Genomic DNA, 15,644 nt, shown 5'->3' on the forward strand with positions numbered 1-15,644 from the left:
ATCGGATGCTTAGCAACTGCTACAAAATTTTTAAAATTGGGCAGTCACATGATGACCTGCTTAACAACAAGGTCATAGCTTTGTATTTTATATGTAGTAAATATTTTTCCAAACACAATATGGGAATCTTAAGTGGATTGAAAAGGATGCATATTAAATCAATGTTTGTACCAGAGGGAGATATGTATAAAATAATTTTCCCCAATAATTTTCTTCTATTTTAAACAGCACTAACTCAACAATTTTGAAGTTCACGATAATAATTTATCAAAGAAAAATGTTTGTAACCCAAGATAATGCGTTAGTCATTACATGGTTATTTGTTTTTAAAATTAGGGATATATAATTTTTTAAAAATAACTTTCCGAATTTTCTGGCTAAACCAGTACAACCTTTTTAAAAGTAGGGATATACAATTTTTTAAAAATACTTTTTCTGAATTTTCTTGCTAAACCAGTATAACCTAGGCAAATAAGTATTGATTCACTGGACAATGCATTTTATGGTATTGTACAGGACTATCATTGTAATTAAGAAGAACCCACCCCACCCCACCCCAAAAAAATAATGGCATCTGTAAATATAAATTGTATAAATACATACAGAAGCACAATTTTTCTGTAAACTGCTTTTGTAGCTTTTTCAGTATATAAATATAAGCTCTTATAAATCAGTGCTCATGAAACTTATGGTTAGAATTGTAATATTAACACCTCAGGAATTTTCCCAATGTAAAATAGTGTTGCTAATGTCTGGAAATATAAAATGTTTGAAGTGTGCGTGTTTTGTTACACTGTTTCCAAATAAGCAGCACAGGTGTATTTGGGCTACAGCAGCAATTGGAACTGGAAATTATGTCAGTGATGTAGTCATAAAGCATCATAACTTGACTGCATGTGATAAGCAAGGACATCATGATTGCTGGGGGGTTTTGGCACTTTGGGTGGTGTTGTATAGTATAAACGGGTGAAAAAGTAGGCAGGGGAAGCAGGGAAGTTTACAAATGCAGTCACACGACTGGATCACTAATCATAAGTATATGCCCATTGTCAAGTGGCCAAATTCTGCTAATATGACCATAGGATGTTATGGTTATGTGAGGGTTGGTCATAGGTAACACTTCCAGTGCTGCTATAACTACAAATTGTAAGTTGAGGACTATCTACACCCTGGAAATGAATAATACACTCAACTTCAAAGGCTGTATATACATCGTGCAAAAGTGATGCCTAATAACTTTCTAAGCAGAGCATGGAAAGTACAGGTAGTCCTCGACTTAACCAGCACAAAATTATTGTTAAGTGGGTTTTGCCCCATTTAACAACTTGTCTTGCCACATAAGTTAGTAACCTAGGTGTTAAGTGAATCTGGCTTTCCCATTGACTGCTTGTCAGAAGGTTGTAAAGGGGGATCACATGATCTTGGGACAGCAAAGGTCATAAATATGAACCAGTTGGCAAGCGTCTGAATTTGGATCATACAATTCCAGCAATGCTACAAAGATCATAACTGAAAAACGGTCATAAGTCACATTTTTTGGTGCTGTTGTACATTCACTAAACGAACTGTTGTAAGTCAAGGACTGTTGTAAGTAAAGCAAATGTCAGAAAGAAAGTTGGGGGGGGGGGGCTAGCCCCTATATTTTAAGCCCCAGCTGCCACTATCTAGTGAAGGTCTGTATGGATTACTCTTGGGAACATCCATACATGAAAAGCAGTGATGGTTTTGTGCTACTTTTAAAAATTCCATTATTTGTAACTAATGAAATTGAAATTGCAGGTGATAGGATTTTCTGTGGTCATGTAGTTAGCATGTTTTCATAAGCATACATGCGTAAGCTGAATAAATTCTGCAGAACAAATACAAAATGACTTCAGTCCATGTTAAAGTTGCTTGGGTTGAAATTCTTTAAAACAGTAAAACAATTAGGCAAGGGGATACAATTCATGTTTATACTGGCTTGCAAATGCAGTCCTAACACCATTATTAAAACATTTTAAATTTTTGTCTATGATTATTTCAGTTTGGGGGTTTCTGATTGACTTTTTTTTCAGGTAAAGTTAATATAGTACCATTTCCACAACACTGAAGGGCATATTGGCTTGTATTAATTGTTCCTTGGTTATCTCTCAATTTACTGAAAAAGTTCCAGCAAAGATCATTCAATTTTTGTTTTATATTTCTAATTGACCTTTTGTATTGTGTCTTCTGTTTCTCAAGCTTCTCCATTTGCATCTGAATATGATACACTTCATCTTTCAGGTTCATAATTGCATCTAGTTTACGTTTACGGCAGTTTTGAGCAGCGACTTTATTTTTTCCTCTTCGTCTTATATCACGAATGAGTGACAGTTGATTATCTGTTAGGTAGTAGTTTGATAACATGCTATTAAAAGACTCTACAGGCAAGGTCACTGTATCATTAACAGAGAATGGAATTCTTAGGGCTTTTGCCCAGTATTCATCATTCAGAGTTGTGTCTCTCTCATTTTCAGTTCTTTTGGATTCTTCTGGCCATCTAAAATAAGTGACATTGAGAATGTCAGCTGTTGGAAATCATGATTGTATGTGTGATTCATGGAATATACCTGCTAGTGATTTTGTCCTATGGTTATAAGTGCTTTGATACTCTGTATGGCAACATTGTAAGCAACTATCTCCTACAGCTCCTGAGTAATCTGATGCGCCAAAGTTGGCATTCTTGTTACAGGAAAATACAAGCGATGCATTACTATAATTTAAGTCTAAAGAAAATCCAGAATCTGAATCTCGTTCTTCAAAAAGACAAGTTTCTGCAAAATCAAAATTTTCTTCCATGGTTAATGACGTGAAATGTATTTTCTCATATCCATTTCCATTCAGGCTGAAAAAGCAATCTTGGTTTGTAAGACTTCTGCAGCATTGATCATTTGCAAATAATTCTAACATCTTGGTCTCGTTCGTTGGAGATGTATTTAAGTCGGGTAGAATCTCCAGTCTCTCTAAAGAGGTCTCTGCATCTGTTACATTAGGGTGGTCTGATCCCATCACCGAGGCATCGTGAAGGCTCGCATCGTGAAGGCTCACATCGTGGCTAATAGCTTGGGCCAAATCTATAGGTCTCTTAAAGTTTGTCAAATCCACACTTCTGCTGGTTGCTTGTTCCTTAAAGGGTGCAAAAAAAGTTTGTTAAAAGTAAATCGTGTAAGTCATTTGAAAATATTACCAGGCTGAACATAGATTCAAAGGTTTTCTAGAACGGAATTACAGTATTTGCAAAGGTCCTCAGTCTATTACCACATTTTTGCTACAGGACTGCAATGAATGCAAGACTTAACAGTGAAAATTACAACAACAGCATTTCTGCTGTCATCTTGAAGAAAAAGACATACCATCTATACCTGTCATGCTGAAATTGGTCAGTATTGGGGACTGCTTTAGGACCAGTATTCGGCATGGCAACTCTTCAGCTCTGCCTTCTTTAGTAAAAAAAAAACTGCTATTTAATCAAATTATAATTTAAAAATATTAGAACCAAGTTAAAAAGTTGGTTGTAATGAATTATGACTGCAAAGGATTTAAACCAATATGTGTCACCATGTCTACATTTCTCTGGTAAAAAACATTGGGTTGACCAGTGACTGCAATTCAGGATGCTAGTTTTCTCTTAGAAAAGAAATTTACACAACTTGCATAGAAAAAATATCACAACATCTGTTAGCTATTATACAAATTAATGCTAAACCACTGGACAAGCTGGCTGTTTATTAAATACACATCATTTCAGAGGAGTAGGATGTCAAAGAAATAGGGATGAATGCTTAACTGGACTTAAAAAGTTTAAGTCAGCTACTAAAAAGGAAAAGTTATTTAGATAATTAGGTACAACTACATTTTTAAATTCTTTAATGTCCTAATCAATTATAATTTTAATATTTTCTATTGTGTTTTCCCTCCCAAAACCATGCTGGAGATTAGCAAATGTGAATGTAGCAATATATTTGCTATGGTAAATTGCCAGAAGGGAGAATAGGTTTGTTTTTTATTCTCACCAAGAGGATAGAAGTGAACTCCCTCTCCTTCCAGTCAGCTTCTTCACTGATCACACTCTTGTTTTTCTTCCTCTGGAATTTCTGAGTGCTCATTTTTGTTTGGTAATAAATAGTCCAAGTATTCCTGCCTGCCTTTTAAATCTAAATCCTATAAATGGAAGAAAACAATTATTAAAGATAATACTTTCAGCACTGATGATCACTAATACTTCAAAATTTAAAGTATAACATGCAGTCTAAGCAATAGCTAATTAGTTCTACTGATCATCCCCAATATTTTGGTCAAAATTAAAAAGGACATGCTTTATTTAATGATGTTCTTTATACAAAATGATTTGACATCTCAAATAGATATTTATGATGAATAATCAAAATTTTAAAAACCCTACTTTTGCCAGAGTTTCACATAACACTTCACCTCTTTGTGCTAATTAGATTTGTTGATTCCATAGATTCCAAAAACTTAAGGAAAAAAGTATAGCCCCAACATCTGTTGAAGATGCTTGAATGGCTTTCTTGTCTATAGTGACTCAATAGGCTAATATGGCACTTCTGCAATAGGTATCCATGGTGTGATGCACTATAGCTGTTGTGGACTCTGCTAGCAGTGGGCTGGGTGCAGTTTCAGCATGACGCATCCAGCCCATGGGCCAGCAGTTTGACACCTCTGCCTTAAAGAATCATCAATTGAGCCTCAGTAATGATTTTCTTCTAGGTACGCAGAGGTTCTGATTTGCTTGGCTTGGCTCGTGCTTATTAGGGATATGTATCAGAATTTCCTTAGCTGCAGCTGCCAAATCATGGAAGGCATTTAAAGAGCTTCAAATGAACTGTGTGACAAAATTTGGCTCCCTTTTGCAGGAGTAAAAACTTGTATATTGTTGGGATTTCCTGTGGTCTGTATTTTTATTATGTATGAGTTTTTAACATATCTTTAGCTTGGAACTGAAAGGGAAGGACAGGAATATTTAAAATTAACCAGTCTGCAAATATAATTAAATTGCTTTTGTGTATGGTGTTTGATAAGAAACTGTATGATAGAACAGAGAATGTTAGAAGCTATGTCTTAAATAAGCAATGTGGATCTTCTCTCTTTTTCAGCACTCCAGTTTATATGCTTATGAAAGTTTGGTATTAACTAGATTGAAAAATTACTCATTTCTTTAAAAATCACTCATTTCTTGTACCACTTGAAAGATTGCTCTAGATTAAGGTGGAGAAACTTGTTTTACAGCTTACCATAGAAGCAGCCAAATAAATACTTTTTCAAAATGCCGTTTACAGCAGGGGAAAAAACATTTTAAACCAGAAATACTGTACAATTTACATAAAATCATCTTTATGTCTGAAAAATCTACATTAATACTTTCATACTAAATCTGAATTTCTTGAAAAATTCTTATAAAATCAGTATTTTAAAAGTTTGGAAATTGGATGTCTTTTAAGTATTATAAAGTACAATATATGTCAAGATGTTTAAATGAGATGGGACAATGTAAAAGCAATATATCTCTGCATAGATTATTTTCTTGGTAAGAATTACAATAACTTGCCTAAGGTATAATTTCAATGTAAATTCAGAAGAGAACATAAATAATAAATCTATATTGCTGAAAATGATTTTAGGTTTGTACGACAACTCAACAGAGAAAAATCAAAACTCATGTAAAATGTTCAAATATTTGTACAAAATTGGCATTACTATACATTTGAATATAAAAAAGGTTACAACAGGAACCCACATAGATATATAGAGTCCATTTTTCACTAAGGGATTGCTGAAGTTACACTGAAAATACATTTATTTTCAATCTACTAAACTCAGCGTGCATATTATAAACATTACTTTTGGAAACCTCAGTAAACAAAACGTACCTCTGCAGGAAAGCTTCATATTTGTTATATTTTAATATAATTATCTGCTAAATTCTTTGCGGGATTATGGTTAACACGTAAATCTGACATGATGGCTTGCAGCTTCATTTAAATATATAGTAGTCCTGATCTGCAAACATTTTGAATTCTTTATCAAGAGATTAAATAGAACCAAATAATAGGGGCATATAAGAGTGGCCAAATTTTATGTTTGTTGGCTGGTTGACTCGAACTTTGATGGCCCATTGGCATCTCTATTGATAACTATCAAGATGGGAATAAGTTGACATTGCAGCCTTTATTTTCTCTTTTCTGCTGTAGATCTAGAGAAAACCAAAGCTTAGATACAAACACAAATTTAGCAAAAATGTTTTAAAATACTTCAAACAAGTGTTGGAAATGCAAACAAAGATCAGGTACATATTACCATATCTGGTGGAGACTAAAGCAAAAAGACTGGTTAAAAATACATTCATAGTTGGAGAAAATGACTAAAAAACAAATAGGCCAGAATTATTTTTGTTAAAAATAATAGCAAATTATGTGAAAGACTATATATTTAATTCTACACTTAATAACTGCAGGAAGAGATGTATTTGCCCAACAGAAAAATGTAAATGGGTGGGTTTCTTAGAAATCTTTCACACCTACAAACTACCTGTTCAATCTTAGCAACTATGCAAAGATTTAAAGCCCATTTTAATATTCTACCCCTGGCAGCCTTAACAGTAGGTTTCACAAAATCTCATTTAACAAGAAATTGTCTCTATGGTCAGAATGAATCTCAAACCTTGGTGTACTCTTTCAATGAGATCTTACATTATAATATATACCTACCAATTTCAAGCAGAAATCAAGTTTTTATTTAGTTTTTTCTCTTAGACCATAACCCTGCTGTTATAAACAGAGATGCCAAGTTCTTACCAGCACTTAAGATTTAAGATGTCCTAATCCTGGAAGACTATCATGTTCTTTTGCCTTAATTCTATTTTATTTGTTTTATTTTGTTTACTGCTTATATTTTTACATTTTGTCAGGTCTATATATAGATATTTTATTGCTCATTGTACTGGAGGCCTTTTGTATGCTTTTATTATAGCTACTTTGCTGGTCGCTGACCATAGATAAATCCATTTTCAAAATAGGGAAGGTAGGTCATTTCTTCTGGAAAAAATAAAATGCAACAGGAAAGACACTGACCCATGTTACTTGTTCATTTGGAAAGTAATCCTTGATATCTCATATATCCTTGATAGGCGTTGTTCTAACACCTATTGGTCTATAGTGTGGAAAAGCAAAACTTAGCCAATTTAAAAGATGATCTATATTTTACATGTTATCTCTTATTTCTAAATATTAGTCTCACTCAGTTCCAAACATGATTTTATTATTTATTCTGTATGGTATCTTTGCATTGGAAATAAATTTCTTAAATGTAGATTTTCTGCAAATTCATATAGGATTTGATTGTAAAATAGGTAAACCTGGATCTATGTTTTATCTGAAACAAAAGGAATGCGGGGAAAAAGAAGCAGAGATAGAATAAACTCCACCTTCCTAGCAGGTTTCAGTACAGGGACAGTTGAATGTAACGTCCAAAACCACACCCAAACATTCTGGCATCACTTTGATACATTTCAGGCAAATAGTTGCCACACCACAATCACATTCTAAATTAAAGAATTTCAAACCTAATCCTGAATACAGCACAAATACATGGCAGTGAAGAAAGAACAGCTTCTGAACATGTACAGACTAGTCTTAACAAAAAAAAGCAGGATAAATTGCTTAATCTTCCAAGCCTTCAAGGTAGGATAAATTTTCAAATCTTATAATCCAACAGGTTGTTTGTCAAGTTACCCGGAGGTAACAGGAAACCTGAAAGTTGGGGAAGGCTGGACTAGGAAAAGCAAGTAGAACTGCCTCCCACACTTCTTGAAAAAACAAAAAACTACAGCATATTACAGTGAGCTACCCACAAATTCTTACACTACCTTTTGTTCCAGACTGTAAGAAGCTAATGTATTAATTAAATCCTATCGAATCAATGTATATCCATAAACTGGAGACCATGATTTCAAGGAATACAACCTGCAAGATGAACTGCACCCAACCTAAGAAGGACACTTCATCCTGGCCCCAAGAAATAGTTAAATGCTTGCTGACCACTCCCCATTTCTGCCACTGAATTGATTTCTGTCCATCCTTTCATTTATTTTCTTGGATACATGTGTGTATCCTTTTTCACAGAAAACCCCCTTGCTTAATGGCAACCCAAATGTTAGTCCAAAGAGTAGGGTAGCATTTTTATAAAATGAATAAATAGCCATCCTGAACCTGCATTGTTTGTATTTGCCATTAGTCTTTCTACTTCCAAATACTGGAAATCAGTGCTCCCTTAGTCATTTGACCAGTTTGAATTATTTTCCCTGCATGTGTAAAATGAAGAAAAAAGGGAGGAAAAGCTATCTCCTGTAAATCGTATCTATTTACCCTTTTCTATATAAAATTATTCACATTTAATACAGTTTTCTTAACAAAAAAAAAACCAATGAGAAAGTAAGCATGAAAGTACTGTATTTGCAGTCCAAAGTTTTAAATAATCCTCCAGTTGGGACTCCTGGCAAAAAATCTTTTTGGGGCACAAGAAAGGTAATTTCTCCGAACCAGAATAGTATGGAGAGAGAATGGATAACAGTGTCCCTTGCTAGTCTTCGGGATGCTTTTTGAGAGTTGGGTATGGAGGGAGCAGGAAACCCTCGCCATGACCATAACAGGCTGATTTTAATTCCTTTCCCATCACGTGAAAATATGATTGTCGTCTCAGTGTTAAAAAGTGGGGGCTAGTAAACCCTGGTAAACAGAAGATCTGATTAAGCACGGGGCTTTTCAAGCTTTTAATACACCAGTGACTAGCACTGATTATGTTACCTAGTTAGGGTAATGAAACGTCTGCAAGAAACAAGCAAGCTCAGAGAGCACCAAGGAAATCTTTCAATCCTGAACAAGTATTCTCTCTATTGGTTTAGTACCTCCGTTGCGCTCCGTTTTTCCAATTTCTCTCTACTCAAGTGGGCTCGGTGGATTGGCTAGAAGCGCTCGTCCGCCCCTGATTTACCTTCGAACTGAAGCCTCGCTTTTTCTCTCCAGGATCAGGCAAGGCGACTCCCGCCTCCAGGGTCTCTCGGGTTGGCTGCAGCCACCGGCTTTGCCCCTGGGCTGCCACGAAGAACTCGCGCGCCTCCCCACAGTGCCTACTCTCACGGCCTGCTGCGTCTGAGGTGGGGAGCGCCGGAGCCTTGTCCTTCTCCTGCGCAAGCCAAGGGGCCACTCGCTTGGCGGGAAAGCTCAGCGTCCCCAGCGCTTGCACCTCGCGGAGCCGGAGACATTGCTCCAGCACCTTCGAGTCTTCCTCGTGAGAGAAGAACGGCATCCCCGAAGGAAGCTTTCCCGTGAACGCCACAAGGGCGAGGCTAAGCAGCCAATCTTCCTCTGAAGTGTGGCGCCAGCCCCCGCTCGGGGTTTTCATTCCACTTTCCGGCACCCGGTTTAGGACCTGAGCGGTGCGTGCATGCCTGGGGAAGCTGCCCGAGGGCAAAGCAGGTCGGAGCCCGGCCGTCGCAGCCGTTGCGTCCTGCTCTTCTGCCGTTTCTTGCTTGTCTCTACTTCTATACACATATACCATGGCCGCCGCGAAGTCTTTTGTGGGGCGGAGGAGCGTCCGGGAGGCGGGAGCGCCCAACCAGTTTTTCGCTGCGGTTCTGCCACGGCCATCCTCAACCTGGACTCTTTCGCCATTAGTGTTAGACGGCAAGAAGACGAAGCAAGAAGACGAAGGTCAGAGACCAACACACACGTAAAGGGGAATCAAAAGGACTGGCGGCAGATGGCGGTGGAACAGAAAGGCTCATCAAGCTTGCTAACTCGTTCCCCTTCAGACGTGCGTTGGATTTCCTTGTTTCTAAACGCCACAATTCGCACTAACTCAAAGGGTTTCCCGTTTCTAAGACACCTGGGCCGCGCTCGCCAGCACTGCATTTGCAGTCTTCGAAGCTTTTTTAAGTGGGGTGGGTGGGTGAGTGCGCGCTGAAGGCCGGAATAGGTGCCCTTCCTACTGAAAAGACCCTTTAAAGCCCAAATGGAGGGAAGATCTAAACATTTGAAGCCCACCCAATCCAGCGATGTCATAACGATGACATTGTATAAATCGCAGGCATGTCTGTGCATCCCTTGCAGAAGCTTTGTTACAGACCATCAAAACTTAGATAAACTAAACTGCATAGCATTGTGCATCTTGTGAAATTTGAACGTCATATAAAGCAATTGACACAATGTGTGATGGCTACTGTCACTACTCTGAGTACATTTTCACCTTGATGCTATGAAAGAGTAAGAACTCTGTGGATATGTGTCAGGTTAGGAAATATTTGGGGAATCTTCATAAAGTGAGCTAAGAATTTGGATTATAATATACAGATGAATAAATATGTGGTTAAATGAGTTGAATTTTACATTATTCTATGATTTTAAAGAAAAATTTTATACAATGAGGTATTATTGGTACATAACCCCATATATCACCCTGAAAGTACATATATAAAAATCTAAAGCTAAACAAAATTGGATTCAAATACATTGATACATAGGATTTTTAAAGACTAATATTCAATTAAAACCAGAAATTTTCCTTTTAAGATTGATAAACAGAAAAAGTCATAGAAAATTATTTCAGTATATGATTACTGTGGTGAGATTACTATATGCATAAAGAAAAAAAAGATTAAACACTACCCATCATAATGGAATAGTTGGTGACTTCCGGATGGCAAGGCGTCACCAGAGGCAGCCATTCTCAGGCTGTCAGCCCCGCGGCTCTGTAGAGCCGCCAAAAACAGCGCCGATCAGCTGTTTCGGCGGCTCAGAAGGCCCCTCCTCAGGAGAAGAAAAGGGGGCGAGTGCCCAGGTAGGGGTAGAGCTCTCCGGGGCCGCCAGAACTTAAAGTTTTGGTGGCTGAAGGATTGAGCCCCCCCGAAGCCTGGGCATGCTCCGGACTGCGAGGCGCTTCTGCTCCAGGCTTTTTGGAGCAGAACAGGGCGTCCGCAACCATCCCTGCTAGCAAGAAAGAACTTTGGAGAACGAGGACGCAGGCAGAGCGATACAGGAGATTTAGGTGAAAATGGTCTTTTGATCTTTAACTCAATGGACTTTGCTGAGCTTGAAAGTGGAAGTGTGTAGCAGACAATAGTGGGTGAAAATGGCGGCTATATCTTCTAAAGTTCCTGCTTTGATGCAGCAGTCTTCGTTGCAAGCCTTATTGTCCCCTGCACCAGCCCTTACAGTTAAAGATTTGCAGAATGTGGTGCAAGAGATTATGGAAAAGCAATTGCAACAATTTGCTGAGATAATGGATAAAAAGCTGGAGGAGAAGTTAACAGAAAAACTAGCTGAGGTTATGGATGAAAAGATTACAGAGAAACTAACAGAAATAAGAGCAGACATTTTATCTGCATTTCAAGGCATGGCTATATGTATTGAGAATTTGGATGAAAGAGTGGAAGATCTCACTCAAAATAATACTAGATTAGAAGTAAAAATGACAGAAACCGAAAATGTGGTGGAGAAAATTGATTGTGATTTGACCTCGGTACAGTATTATCAGATGGAGTTTGCTGTAAGGATTAGAGGCTTAAAAGAAGATCCTAAAGAAAATTTGAAGAAAATAGTTTCTGAGGCTCTGGAAGGGGTGCTGGGGCGACCAGCAGATGAAATAATGGAAGATATAGATAAAATTTTCTGTGTTAATTCGTGGATTGCAAGACAAAGGAAATTACCCAGAGATGTGGTGGTTTATTTTACAAAGAGAGCGATTAGAAATGAGGTTATTCAAGCCTCCTACAATACTGAATTTGTAATTGTTGAGCAAGAAGTCTTGATTTTAAAAGAGATCCCTCCAAGAATTTTAAGTAGAAGGAAGGAATTTGCTTTTTTGACACAAGAATTGAGACGACGTGATATTAAGTTCAGATGGGAGATACCAGTGGGTATGGTGGTGACCTATGAAGGTATGAGGCATCGTCTTACTACGGTGATTCAGGCACGTGATCTTTACAGTAATGTTTTAAAAGCAGCCCCCATACCACTTTTGGAATCTACAAAGAAGAAAGGTGAGAGAGAGTCTCAACGACACAGAGAGAATCTACAAGGTGCTGAAGGAACAATGCAGACAGATGAGAAAGTTACAGGAGTAGATCAAATTTCAGTGCCACTGGAGGAGGCCAGAAATTGGAGGAGGTGTGCTGCTTCTAGACGAATGAGACGAGCCTGAAGATTTAGTTGTAGAACTGAAGGAGATAATAATGCAATAAGGATTATAAAAGGTGGTTTTAGAAGAGTAAACGGGAATTGAAATTGTTAAAAGGGTTAAATATTTGGGGATATATTTTTCACCCTCAAATGTAGAGTTATATAAAATAATTATGTTTTGTAATATTTTATGTTGTTTTAATTTTAAGATAATTATGAAAACTTAATTGGGAAGAATTGTAGTAGTGCTTACTGAAATTTTGAAGGTTATGATTTGCTATTTGGTTGGTATGTATATCTATTGTGTGATAAGAAGGTGGATAATGTGTTTAAGGTATATATTTTGTGACATGCTCTGTTGCAAGTTTGGGAAAAAGTATAGATGAAAGTTAACTTGTAAGCTACTTTTATGGGCAATAATGAAACACGTAATAGAAAATATAAAAATGATGTGATTACATATAAAAAAAATTTAAGTTTGGAAAGTAATGTATGGTACTTGAAGCTGTATGATATATTAAGAAAAGGAAAGATTGCATAAACTTGGTTTTAGTATGGAAAATTAAAGACCAGGTGGAAAGAAGAATAGAAAATTGGTTTTTAATGATTGATGTAAATTTGTTTTGTCTGTAATTGTTTTTATTGGGTATTTTTGATTGACACTATTGTTGTGGATATCAAGCGGATGTTGAATTTAACTACGGCAGTAAGACTTTTAGCAAAAAGGAAGAATTGCCGATTATAGAAGAATGGACTGTAAAGTTTCCAACTTGGAGGATATGGCAAAGACTTTGGTGTACTTGAAAGACTATTTGCAACAGAGAGATACTGTGGAGTAAATATGGGACTAAAAAGTATTATCCAGCATTTGAATAGTTATTGATGCGATATTTATACTGTTTGGAGTTAATTTATATGAGATAAAGTGCGATAGTTTTAATAGTTTATGATTGTTTGCATAAGGTAGATTATGATTGTTTGTATTCTTATACCCTGTATTTAGCTCTGGGAAGTCGGGGAGGGGGGAGGGGGAAGGGAGGGAGGGGCTGGGGAGGGTTGGGGAGTGGGAAGGGGGTGGGAGGGGAGGGGGTTGGGAGGGGTTTTGTTTTGTTTTGTTAAAGATAAAATGTACTGTAAAACTTTTCAATAAAAAAATAATAATGGAATAGTTGGTGAAATTGGTAGAATTTTCTGAGATGGACAAACTGATATCTTTCATTAGAGAAAAGAATATCTACATTAGTGATGTGGACTTTTTGCAGAAATATGAAAAAAAACCTTGTAATTTATGATTTTGATGATTGGACAGGATAGATTGTAGAAGAAAGTATCTAAGTAACTTTAGAGAGGTTAAAATATAATTGCAGTTATAATTGATAGGAAAAATAGCAGAAGTTACTTTTTTGTATCTTTGTACTTTTTATTTAAGGGACGCGGTGGCTCAGTGGGTTAGGACGCTGAGCTTGTCGATCAGAAGGTCGGCAGTTTGGCGGGTCGAATCCCAAGTGCCGCGTAACAGAGTGAGCGCCTGTTACTCGTCCCAGCTTCTGCCAACCTAGCAGTTCGAAAGCATGTAAAAATGCAAGTAGAAAAATAGGGACCACTCCGGTGGGAAGGTAACAGCGTTCCATGCACCTTTGGCGTCTAGTCATGCCGGCCACATGACCACAGAGACATCCTCGGACAAGCGCTGGCTCTTCGGCTTTGAAACGGAGATGAGCACCGGCCCCTAGAGTCAGAAATGACTATCACGCATGTGTGGGGGAACCTTTACCTTACCTTACTTTTTATTTATTTTCTTATTTCACTTTTAGCCTTTTCTATTATTTCTTTTTTGTTTTCTCTATTCTCATTTAGTTTGTAAGATCTTAGCTATTCCTAGCACTTCACTCTTCTGTAGAAAGTGTTCTGACATCATTCCCAGGATCGGTTGGAGCCATTCTCTCAGCTTAGGAGTCACAGCCCTAAGTGCTCCTACCATTACTGGGGCCAGTTTGGTCTTTACTGTCCACATCCTCTCCAGTTCCTCTTTTGGGTCCCTGGTACTTCTCCAGTTGCTCAGACTCCTTCCTGATGTTGCTGTCACTTGGCACTGCTATATCTATCATCACTGCTGTCTTCTGACTTTTGTCTACTACTTTGATTGATTGGCTAGTACAGGGGTAGGCAACCTCGGCTCTTTTATGACTCATGGACTTCAACTCCCAGAATTCCTGAGTCAGCTATGCTGACTGAGGAATTCTGGGAGTTGAAGTCCATGAGTCATAAAAGAGCCAAGGTTGCCTACCCCTGGACTAGTACATACCTATCTGTCTGGATCTGGAAATCCCAGAGCTTCTTAGCCCTCTTATTTTCCACAACATTCTCTGGAATCTGTCATCTAGGCTTAGGAGGACCTAGCCCACATTCTGTATAGATGTTCCTGTACACAATGCCAGCTATTTAGTTGTGCTGTTCAAAATATGCTGTTCTTGCTTGCATCTTATACTCTGCCACTCTATGTTGGACTGTCTTTGAGGCCTCTCTGTATAGTCTGCACCTTGCATCCTGTCTAATGTAGTAGACCAGCTTCTATGAATCAGGTGCTTAGTGCCTGTTCTTGGGCTGTTACGATAAGTGCCTCAACATTGTCTTTTAGTCCAGCCATTTCCAGCCACTGGTAGGATTTCCCAATGTCTGCCACCTCAACTAACTATCAATGGTACATCCCAGGTACATCCTAGGCAGAAACTTATCTTGCCATGGCATTTCCTCTGCCTGACATTTCTTCCACATCTTCTGCTGCTTCAGGCATTCTCTCAGCAGTTTTATGTGCCATCTAACTCATGTACTTCTAGGTACTTTGGTTTCCATCCATGACAGGGGCTTTGATACTCACCAGATCCCAACAATACTCTTTCCATCTGGTGTACAGTCTCTTGGACTTTGGGTGGAAATCTCTGTACATTGTGAGGAACTTCTGGGTGTTCACATGGGAAGATTCCATGTCCTTCTTTGGTTAGTTCACTATATCACCAGGGTATCTGATGACTAGCAGTGCATGCTTGTTGATGGCATGGATCTTCTTCTTTCCACTGAACTGGCTTTTCAGGATCTGATCTTTTGTTCTTATTTGTTCTATTTGGATGTTGCTGTCTTCTTTGCCTTCTCATCATGGATCCCATGTAACTGTGGTATACAAAAGTACTTTTAACTTTGTAAGTCTGATATGTAATTCCACCCCATTAATCTTAACTTTTCCTCTCTTGATTACCATCTGACTACACCTCTCTAGTTGAATGACATCCTGATGTCCTCACTGAAGATCCATGTCAAGTGGATCAGCAATTCGATGTCTTGTTCATTCTTTGCATACAGCTTGATGTCATCCATGCAGAAGAGGTGGCTGATGATAATTCCACTCTCGAACGTGTATCCATTGCCAGTCTTTGTGAT

General features: G+C 37.9%; 1 protein-coding gene across 1 annotated transcript; it reads right to left on the reverse strand.

Annotated features, from left to right (window-relative positions):
* Positions 1-752: 752 nt before the first annotated feature.
* On the reverse strand, positions 753-10,223 carry NFE2L3 (NFE2 like bZIP transcription factor 3). The gene is given in 7 exon segments (XM_083378209.1): positions 753-2,528; positions 2,531-2,573; positions 2,575-3,144; positions 4,032-4,080; positions 4,082-4,179; positions 9,025-9,567; positions 9,570-10,223. Coding segments are annotated over 7 exon segments (1,947 nt in total). The 5' UTR covers positions 9,705-10,223; the 3' UTR covers positions 753-2,019.
* Between the last annotated feature and the right edge of the window lie 5,421 nt (positions 10,224-15,644).

The sequence above is a fragment of the Vipera ursinii genome (genome assembly GCF_947247035.1).
Source record: "Vipera ursinii genome assembly, chromosome: Z".
In the NCBI taxonomy this organism is placed as follows: Eukaryota; Metazoa; Chordata; class Lepidosauria; order Squamata; family Viperidae; genus Vipera; species Vipera ursinii.